Genomic DNA, 11,089 nt, shown 5'->3' with positions numbered 1-11,089 from the left:
AAAAAATAATGGCATTATTAAAAGCCCCCCCCCCCCCCCCTAAAAAAAAATCAATGACATAATGAAAAGACAAATAAAATTAAAATGACAATGTAATTAATTAAAAAACACAAAAAATCAATGACATAATCAAAACACAAGTCAAATAACATACAAATGAGAATGTCATTAATAAAAAAAATAAAAAAAAATAAAAGGTTTTTGATCTGTCTTTTAAAATGTTTACCAAATATTTCAGCCATACGATTTGGTTTAATGTTTGTTTATTTTTCTTTATTTTTTCATATGTGTGTTTTTCTTATGATAACAAAACAAAAAAAATGTGTATGATCGACATTACACAATCAGTGTTGGCGGGTCATTTCCGGTTTAGTCTCTGGTTGAAGTGATTATGCCTTTGAGGTCACCTGCACGGGCTTCCTGTGGTCCAGGAGGGAGGAAGGACATGTTTGTCCTCACCGAGGAGGAGTCTGCTGGTTGACTTCCAGTAGCTGCCCGGCCACCGCCTTCTTTCTGCTCCCCCTCCCTCCCTTCCTCTCCTCCTCACCCTCCTCCTCCTCATCCGCTACTGCAGCAGCAGCCCGGTGCCTCCTGCATCCATGAAGAAACCCCCCTGCACGGCACGTCCCCCGCCGCGATGGGCCGCAAGCTATATATTGCGTTGATGTGTTGATATTGAGATTATCAGTTATCAAATATGAATCATGCATTTGATATTTCTGGCCACTTTGCTCGTCAGCATCCTTTCGCCTTGGCTTCATCTATCACTAGCGTCATCCGGTATGTATTGCAATAGCCTGCTGGCTTTATTTTTTCACTTTCATCTAATTTCATACACCTTTCACTTTCTGTGTTGTGCGAAAATGATATCTGACGATGTACTGCAGGTGGACGCGTTTTTCCCCCCAGATTTGATTTAATATGCGGCGTCTTCAGCGTGATGGTGCATGAGGCAGACTACAGCATCTTTTGTTCAGCTTCTAAAAAACAGTGCTCTTTATTATGTATGAGTATCACATTTGAATTAATAGTCGCTTGATAGAGTGCATGATATTATCTGCTATTACTGTCTGAGGCTTTTTGGATGTATGTTGTATAATGCAAACTGCATAGATCTATCTGGTGCAGAGTTTTTCACTTTAGAAAAAAGCACATCAAAAGTACCTTTCGATGAAATGAAGCTGTTTATATTCTGCCTGCTAAATCAGCCATATGTGCCTGTCATGTAACCAATCTTCCCGAGGAATCGCAATGAAGCTGTGGCCACTTGCCTCAGTATTATCAATGCGTTTCATGAATAAAGGATGACAGCTGGCTCTGTGTTTGTGTGTGTATGTGTGTGTCAGGTTTTTCATGTCTGTGCGGTGGGAATTGTCTTGCAGTTTCTCCAGGAGTAGAGGACAAGGTTGAGAGGGACGCAGTGCCAGCCCTGCTGAAGCAACAGGCGACTGCAGCACCTGCTACAGACAACACAACACACCATGCAGTAGAGCATGTGATCACCTACCCCTCGCGGTTGATCTACTACCTAAACGAGGACTCGGAGAGCACCTACCATGATCTGGACACGCGGGCCAAGAACCAAGCCACAGAGGGGCAGGTGAGCCAGCATGGAGGAGGGCTGGGTGAAGGGGAGTGATGCTGAGATGGGGTGAGGAGTTACTTCCTAGAAATGCTGTTGTGATCAATAGCAGGAGTCACTTAAAGGCATTATGGGGGGCCAAGACTTGGAAGTTTTAAATCCAGATTATGGCTTGTATTAGACCTGTATTTAACTTCATTTTACTGCACTGTCAGACAAAGCAAAGACACCCATCACAGCACATTAACAGATGAGCTTTTTGGATTGATGCCAAAGTGACCATGCTGAAGGAAGCCTTTCTCCCAGTATACCCACTGTGCATTACCATCTGCCACATCTGTTATTTGTGCACTGTACTGTAGAGGATGTTGAAGGTGGACTCTGGAGGATTTGATGTTCTTTTGCTTTGAATCATCTGCAGTGACAACTCTTCTCCCCCCACAGGCAGTCCACCTCGCTCAAGCCAGTTTCCAGTTAGAGGCATTTGGCTCCAGATTTGTTCTGGATCTAGCACTGAACACGTAAGTCCTTCTCATCTCTTCTAACAACAGTAGCTGTTAGCTAAATGATGATGATTTTAGAGCCAGTCAGCTGCTGTGATCATTAAAGCCCCCCTTGTTGTAGAAAGTGAGATTTTATTTAAAAGCAGGTCTAGGTGCTTCATAAATACTTTGAAGGTATAAAAGTGCTCCGTCTACGGAGAAATGCATGCAGTCCGTATCAGAAACTGCCTTTAAACAAGCTGACAGGACTCCCGAGAGGTTGTGATGTCGCAACTATGCTATATATAGGTAGAAAATGCTGCTACAGTGCCGTTACAGTCACTCCCTGGCTGCAATGACAGTGCAGAGATGCCTTGAGCGCAGATGCAGAAGACTCTTTCCTTTTTAAAAAAAAAATATATATTTTATTTTATCGGTTGATGCAGAAAACTCTTTCCTGTTATGTACCAATTTTGACATAAGAGCACACTAGGCAGAATTCAGATTCCTGTTCTCATGTTATCTTAACCAGGACATCCGATCAGGATATGCTAAGCTCACTTGACAGTTTTTTTTTCCCATGAAAACTGAAGTGCTACTTGTTGCCAAATTATGCATTAACTGTTTATACTACATATGTATATATATACATTTTCAACAGAATTATCCTACAATCACTGACCAATTAGAGCAGACTGGGCTTTTTCAGGACTGAAGCTTATATTTTCCATAATATTAGCTGTGTGCCGTTCACGTAAAGGAGCACTTGGTTCCATTTAAACAGTTTAGGGCGGGTCTGGCACTCCATACTCTATTCCAGTTGGTGCTAATAATGCACCATAATGCTGTTTGCCATTGAATTTTATAAATGTGGGTAATGGTGGATTTCATCACAGAACCTCTTTTCAAAACAAGAATCCATTTTGTTAGCATCGTCTTCTGCTGCTTGGCAAACCAGCCAACACCTACTGGTCTGGAGTGTGGAACAACTGGAGCATGTGCAGTTGGTGGCTTGCTATACATACATTGTGCGTGGTCGCTGTTTTTGGGGTGCAGGCGGATGGGCTGAGCTGACCCTCACTAACATGGATAGATGGCGACATATTAGGGCTCATTTATGCTTGCCGGATACAGATACAGATGCAGCCTTGAGTACCTACTTAGCGCTAGTTTTGTCCATATTTTTGCACATCTCCTCACAGCTTGAAGATACAAATGACACGGAGTAATACTACCTGAATTTGTGGGGCAATGTAGTAGGAAGTTTAAGTGAGCCAGGACCATAGAACATGAGTCACAAATTTCAAAAAGTGACAGAACTTTTTGAGGAGATATTGAAATGATCGTTCTTGTGTACAACTAGAGTTCAACTATGTGTTTACGTTCAGCAGGCGACTTTGCAGTGACTTGTTATGCTGTTGAAACATCAGTCCTGTGTAATAAGAAGTCGTCTCATTTGGCAATAGCAATTTGTGACAAGGGCTACACGGTGGTGTAGTGGTTAGCGCTCTCGCCTCACAGCTAGAGGGTCGCCGGTTCGCCTCCCGCCTGCGGCTCTTCTGTGTGGAGTTTGCATGTTCTCCCCGTGTCAGCATGGGTTCCCTCCGGGTACTCCGGCTTCCTCCCACAGTCCAAAAACATGCACTTAGGTTTAATTGGGGACTCTAAATTGCCCGTAGGTGTGAATGAGAGTGTGATTGTCTGTCTCTATGTGTTAGCCCTGCGATAGTCTGGCGTCCTGTCCAGGGTGTACCCCGCCTCTCGCCCAATGACAGCTGGGATCGGCTCCAGCCCCCGCAACCCGATTGCGGTTAACAAGAATATGCATTAAGTTCTTTGATTTTAGGCCGACTCATTTAGCTGATAGCTTGCAAATTTCACTATGCTTTCATGCAAAAAAACAGTCACCATTCAACCGGAGGTAGTAACGTGCTCTCCTACGCTGTGACAAGAGTTTATGGATGAAGCAGTTAGAGACGCTCTCTTCCAGGCAAAGTTGTCTGCCAGCAGCAGGGAGTGTGGTGGAGGGATGCACTAGCTAGCTAATATCTTGTTTAATTTGTGTTCTGAACAGTAAATGCACCCAAAGACGCTCTACCACAACTTAACCGTCTCTGGTTTCATTTAAAGTGGGTCGAAAAAACGATCCATCCCCAGTTATCATGAGCCCTTCTGAGTAAATGCAAGTATCTTCAGACAGACAGCAAGAGAAAAATATGTTTTTTCTTTACATAAGGCATGTAAACTTGTTCTTGTAATAACCAAAAATACAAGTATCAAACCTATAAATTAACACAATAAGTCCCCTTTAAATAAACCATCCAGATGGTGATCTCCAGTTACAGGCAACAACTTTCATTTCTGTGTTTTCATTTCAGTCAGAATTGGAGACAGGATTGTGAAATAATTAATTTCCAGAGTCTCTCTAATGGAAGTGGCAAGTGCAAAGTTGGCACAACTCATAGAGTCACAATAGCCACATTAACGGGAAATACACCAGGTTGAAATAAACCAAAATTAATCAGAACAAACTTGTAGACTTGTAGTGGGAGTGATTTGTCTATCGCTCACAAAAGTATCTGCTGTCAAGGTCATGTTGACAGCGAGAGGCAGATGGTTGGAAATTGCAGTATTTTTATTCATCCAGGGTTTAAAGATAAGAAACACAAACAGATACACAGACACTCTCTAAAATGATATTAAATAAATAATAAATACTGTTGCATACTTCACAAAAATTGTAGGAAAGCATCAAAGGGAGGATGTGATTTAGGGATTTATTTCTTACCAGGGCCATTTAGCTGTGCAAATTTAAATGTAGACCTAATTTAAACCAAATGTGCACTTTGAGATGTATTATGAGGGGAAAGTTTAACAAAAATATAATTAAAAATAAAGGGCTGCACTTTTCTTACAAAATCTTTAATCTGGATTTAGCTCATATTATATCTTCGTATAACACGATACAGCATGTTTTTTAGTAAATCAATAAATAAATAGTCTATATGAAATAACCACATGGTAAAACCTGTTTTTGTATACTTCATACTCTATCTTTGCAACACAACGCCTCTATATTTTGCTCCAGCTTTGCTCCCATGTGCAAGAATCAAAAAGTAAAGTGTCATCTAAATGACGTAAATATTGCCATATCGCATTTATGCAGCTGTTTCTTTTTTTACATTGTGACTGTAAGTCTTTCGTCAGGCATCAAGATGAGAAACTGCCAAATACTGACCCTCTGAGCGAGCAATATGTGTCATAGCTGAAAACAAACTGACAACCCTTGTGATTCCCGTCTGTCGATGACTGTTGCTTGTAAATGATATGCACTATTATATGTCAGATCAGTGATTAATGCAGCACCAGTTGACGATAATGTAATCAGGAAAACTGTAATTGTGTAAGTCAGCGTGCTACTTTCCAGAATCACCCGAGTGTTAAAAGCATTCTTAGTTCAGCTGCCAGACTACTCACAGACTGTTTAAGAAAATGATTAGGAAAACCAAAGTCTCCATCTTTAATGAGGTTTAATTAGTTTGCACCAAAATCAGCAGCGAGGCAGTCACTCTGTCGGCTATGATCACTGTCCCATTCGGAGACACAAGGCCCCCAACACTCAATGATATTGATTTACTCCCTTCACAAAGTAGCCGGTCTACACATGTGAAGGCTTAATGTACGTGTGTACAAGGACTTTAAAATGCTGATTGAATTCCAGATCTGTTAAAGTGATTCAAACCCAGATTCTTTCATAAAATATTATAATTTTATATTGTCTTCATGGCTAAGGGCAATTGCATAATTATTCTGTGTGCTGGTATTCAGTCTCTGGTTACTTTAGAGGGTAATTTCATCACGTTAGCAAGAAACAAATTATACAATATATCTTAGTTCTGAGAATAAGTTAGTTCAAAATTTGTATTAATATCATTGCAGGAAAAAAATCAATAATCCATCCCTCTGATCATCACTAACAAATTCAATCGCCACAAGCCTCCATGTATCATTTTCAGCATATTTTAAGTAGCATAGAGACAGATACAGCTCATGTTGTGGAATTAATTTGAAGATGTATTAAAATATCAGACATATAGCAATATAAAAATGCATCACATATGATATGACAAACACAGGAAACTCCTGCTTGATTAAGATTAGAGCAGATCTGAGTTAGGAAAACCCACTGCACCATTTGGAACAATAACAAGAAAGCATGAGATCTTACGCAAGAACATTGGGCATATAGTAACAGAAATAGGAAAACTGCGCAGTTGCGGTTCACACCAAGGACCTGTTTGTGCATCTTGAATATTGTATCTGTTTCGTGATACTTGTCATTAAATTCCGCACAGGGCTGTCTTTCTAGAAACTCTTGTCGTCTATTAAGATTTTCCACAACACTCACACAATCATGCATCGTGTTTGAAAGATGTTGTCCTGCACACAATTGGACATTCAGGAACCACCACATAACACAGCATCAGCTCTTCACAGCGGCAGCAGAGAGAGAGAGAGAGGAGGAAAGTGTGACCTTGATACCCAGCTGTTTGCGTGTACCGTAGGTTATCTGTGAGATACATGATCTAACTTCAGTGTGTGCCTTTTTTTGTGTGAGAACAGGGGTTTGAATTCTGCTTGGTGTTGTAGCTGCGACAGTCCCGATCTAAATATAGATAGGTCTGCAACCTGCCAATGGGTGCTGCTTTATCTGCTCACCTCTTACTGTACTTATGGACTGCAAACCAGGAGGAAGAGCCACTGAGAGATGCTTTTTTAGGTGATATAAATCACACATTGACAGGCGTGAATGAGAAAGGTGAATAGTGCAGCTTCTTCAGAGCGTCTCCTTTAATGTGGACTAATTGTTTCCATGTGTTAGAGGTATGAACAGTAATGGCAAGTGTAACTACAGCATGCTGAGCTGCATTTGATCTGGCTCAAGATGTAAGAACCTCCTGCAGATTTTTTGGTCCTGCCTCTCCGCCTCTCTTCTGTCTCACTGCCCTGCTGCTGCTGCTGCTGCTGCTGCATTGTGGCACTCAGTCTCCTGTGAACTGAGAAACCTCGGGGCAGGACTCCCTTCTCATGGTCTCCACACACTTTCACAGCTCTCACAGACCTTTCTAACACACATCGATACACTCACAGAGCTGTTACCCAACCATGCTCTGCAGTGCTGCCCTCACACACACTCACACAAACACCAGTACACTCTTAGTGTGGCCCACTCTCCTCGCCCTGCCTCGTCTGTCACGCTAATAATAGCCCCTCACTCAGGAATCTCTCACAGACGCCACTCAAGCCTCGAATCTCCTCTCATAATGGTGCACTTCCTGCTCACATGCCGCGGAGCATCATTTAAAAATGTCACGCTGCTCTACAAGACTAGATTAATCATTTCCATCTTTTTCCCCCCCTCTGCTGCGACGCCACTACATGTCCACAGAGAGGAGGATGTTTTTTTGATTTGCAAGGTTACTCTGGGAAAAAAAGCGCCATTGTGGCAGAAATCGCAGTCTCTTCTTGAAGTCAGCTGTCAGCTAACAGATTGAGTGTGTGAAATGGTTGAGCGACGCTGACTCAGATAGCAGGAACTGCCGGGAGGACCATTGTGTTCAAGGTGAACCCGAGGCCTCGCAATCATTTATCACATTAGGCTTCATTGGCAGCTTTTAGACAACGTTACTTGTTTCTGTTCCTGTTATGTGAGCTGTTTCTCAACTACGGAGATGGAGATTTGAGGAAGAAGCCAATTCTGTACATGAACTTGTGTTCAAATGTAGTTTCACAATGATTATTTTAGATCCTCTATATCACTTTGGTAATTGGTGTGTAACTGGGCATCCTGTTGTGACCAGGGGCGTAAATATGGGTTTAGGGCTGGGGAGACCCACAGACAGAGTCCCTCAACAATAAGCAGTGTCGTACCAGAGGAAGTTCTTAATAGTCTAAAAACCTCATTTTTTCGTTCCATAAAAACTAGGAACAATCATAGTTCTTAGAACGCTGTTTTAAGGGACTTTTTAGCTCAAGAGGAACAGCGAGTGTGACGTGATAGGTCCAGAGACGTAAGTGTACATTGATTGGTTGATCACAGCCAATGCAGGATCAGAAACCGCCATATATTAAGATCTGTTAGCCATGTAAACAACAGACGCCACAGAACAAAAACTACAGCTCATATCTAAAAAAAAAAAAAAAAGGAAGATAATATGATGCAAATTGAGTGACTGTGAAGTCCAGGCTTTTTTTCCCCTTTTTTTTAAAACACACTTTATTGTTTTTAAACACATTAACAAGACAAAACACAGAACCAGACCCCCCCAACCCCATCCCGTCAGACAACACATGCTAAAGCAAAGTTAGGCAAAAAAAAGGTGAAAATAATCATAATGACCAAGACAATAATAATGACATAATGATTGATAAAAATATCTTGTCTCCAGTCCGCAATATGTGCTCATGATTTCCAGTCAGAAAACAGTCTGCCCATTAACAGCTGATTTTTAAGATCTGCAGGTATATGATCAAGGAAGGGTGTCCAAACAATTAGGAACAACTCTTCCTTACCCTTAACAGCAGCTTGATCTATCTTTTATGAGGAAGTATATCAAAGATTTCCCTGTACCAAAGGCTGACACTAGGTCCAGGCTTTTCTGAGCTTACCATTTTGACTAGTCAACCACCAGCTGGCATATTTCACTTTTGTGTTCCTATTGGTGGTAGAAACGCAAACAGAAAAACGCCCTTGAAAGTATGTAGTTCTCGGGGGAGCTCCCCAGAGGGCAGGTCCTCTTAGGGAGTCTGCGAAACTATTTGGTCAGATATGTGTTGGTAGAGAGATTCAGTTCTCCACTTCAGAAATATGTCTGTGTTTAAAAAAAAACCCTTTGCAAATCACTTCTCCATCATGGTTTTCTTTTTCTTTCTGTATATATTCTTTGGGGGGGGGGGAGTGAAATAGTCACTAGCAATTGATAACTAAATGTATGCTTCTACATACGCTGTAAAAACTACAAATGAATGAAGATATAAGTTAATAATTTATTTTCTCCTTTGGTATTTTTGTCATAGACAGATGTGCAATGATGATTTCTGTGTAATGTGTTTGTTGATGTTGTCTCTATTTGAACATGTGACCAGAATTGATGTATTGTTGCAAGTTTAGACACAAGATGATGCAGTAACTAGCGAGCACTAAGCTGGGGCTCATTGTAACTACCTTATGCAGATGGTTGTATTGGAGTAAATGCGTCATCATTTTTCATGAGGGCAGGCAACATTTAACATATCCGCTGCACTTTTGAGATGTCATGTGAGTGTTTGTGCAGGCTAATCCAGGCACAGTGGTGGTGATGAGTGTTCTCGTTTGAACGCCAACCAAAGCACTACTCACCACCGCTAGTTGAAAACCACAACATGTGAGTCAGAGAGAGCAAAGGCAGACAGACTCTTATGTGTTGTTTTTATTGTCGCTGCATCACATCCGTCCAGCTTAACCACCTTAAATCTCTGTTTTCACAGTGACTTGCTGTCTTCAGATTATGTTGAGATCCACTATGAGGCGGGCAAACCAGTCCTGTCAAAGGTAACGTCTTCTCCGGTTGTGACTAAAATGTTACGCCTTATTTTGGCGGAGTCTGTTTTCTGCATTTCCTTCTGCTGCTGTTTTTTATTTTGTGCAGTCACGAAACATTGTCTGTGAAGCAAAAGGCACAAATATGCTTCAGGAAATAGGCTTTGAAACAAGCAGACGGGATCAGATGTGAGTGTTTCTTCCCTGTAAATCAGTTTGAAGTTTGTCATCTTTTATCCTCAAACCTTCTGCAAATTGGTTAATCAAATTATGCACGATGCAACGTGTCATCCAAATAACTGCAGTGACAGCCAGGAAATGATAGCAGAGTGAGAAAAAGAACAAAATGTACAGATAGATAGATAGATAGATAGATAGATAGATAGATAGATAGATAGATAGATAGATAGATAGATAGATAGATAGATAGATAGATAGATAGATAGATAGATAGATAGATAGATAGATAGATGAAAGTAGATGCTATTATAGAACAGAGGGACAGAGTAGCTAGAGAGAGGGGGGAGAAAACAGGTTGGGAATGGGAGCTGGTTCCTGCTGCTGCTGCTGCTGTTGCTGCTGATTCAGGCAGAGGGCTGGGCTGGGCATACTGTAGCTGAATCAGCAGGGTTTTGCTCTCCTGCAGCCTCCTGCTGGAGCTGTGGTCACGTGACGAGGGAGAGAAAGCCCTCTGCAGTATCAGTGCAGCGTGGGATGGGTGAAGTGAGAGAGAGACGGAGAGTGAGTGAGAGAGAGAAAGGGGGGGTTGAATGTCCTCTGCTCACCCTAGATCTGACAGCTGAGTCACAGATAGTGCCAGGACCCACCTTGCAATGTTTTAACTCCTAACAAGCGCGGACCCCCTGCAGAAATGCTTTCCAAATGTTGCACCCGGCATCTGCGAGACAAGCTGTTAAATCCTCAAAGATGTTAGAAAATTTACAAAACACACGATAATTAAGTAAAAATTCAGCATGTTATGGCGAATCTGAGTCATCATCTGTCAATGGATGCACGGTTGTGTGTGTTGTGCTGTCAGTAATGCTGCTTTAGTTACGGCTGAGGTTTGCTGTGATGCTGCATTAGCACTGTGTCTTCTCCCCTCAGGGCGGTGAGCACTGTTACTACCACGGCCAGGTGAGAGGGAACGATAACTCCCATGTGGCCTTATCTACCTGCAACGGGCTGCAGTAAGTGAACAGCAGTGTTGTGTGTGTGTGTATGTGTATGTAATCCTCGTCGTGTTCAGAATATTTCTGGACACACTCATCTCTGCTCCTCAGCTCCTATTGACTCAGTATCGACTGTCTTCTCTCTCTTTTCTACTCTCTCTGCCCGGCAGCGGGATGTTTGACGATGGAGTCTATGTGTATCTAATTGAGCCCTTACAACAGACTCATTCAATCGTAAGTTATTCCTGTCGCAGAGAAGCAAAAATATGTATTG

General features: G+C 41.9%; 1 protein-coding gene across 3 annotated transcripts in view; it reads left to right on the top strand.

The window, feature by feature from the left end:
• Nucleotides 1-391: 391 nt before the first annotated feature.
• The window catches only part of LOC131978802 (disintegrin and metalloproteinase domain-containing protein 23), a 35,070-nt gene continuing 24,372 nt past the window's right edge, over nt 392-11,089 (top strand). Inside the window, exons 1-6 of one of the 3 annotated variants that reach the window (XM_059342575.1) lie at nt 392-780; nt 1,347-1,600; nt 2,027-2,103; nt 9,592-9,655; nt 10,751-10,833; nt 10,986-11,049. In XM_059342575.1, the coding sequence (XP_059198558.1) occupies nt 705-780; nt 1,347-1,600; nt 2,027-2,103; nt 9,592-9,655; nt 10,751-10,833; nt 10,986-11,049 (618 nt within the window). In that variant the 5' untranslated portion in view covers nt 392-704. The remainder of the gene's footprint in view (nt 781-1,346; nt 1,601-2,026; nt 2,104-9,591; nt 9,656-10,750; nt 10,834-10,985; nt 11,050-11,089) is intronic. The other 2 variants (XM_059342573.1, XM_059342574.1) reach the window with 2 other exon arrangements.

This window comes from Centropristis striata, chromosome 10, assembly GCF_030273125.1.
Source record: "Centropristis striata isolate RG_2023a ecotype Rhode Island chromosome 10, C.striata_1.0, whole genome shotgun sequence".
NCBI lineage: Eukaryota > Metazoa > Chordata > Actinopteri > Perciformes > Serranidae > Centropristis > Centropristis striata.
Note: the sequence above shows the minus strand (reverse complement) of the source record. Positions and strands in the feature narration are given on the sequence as shown.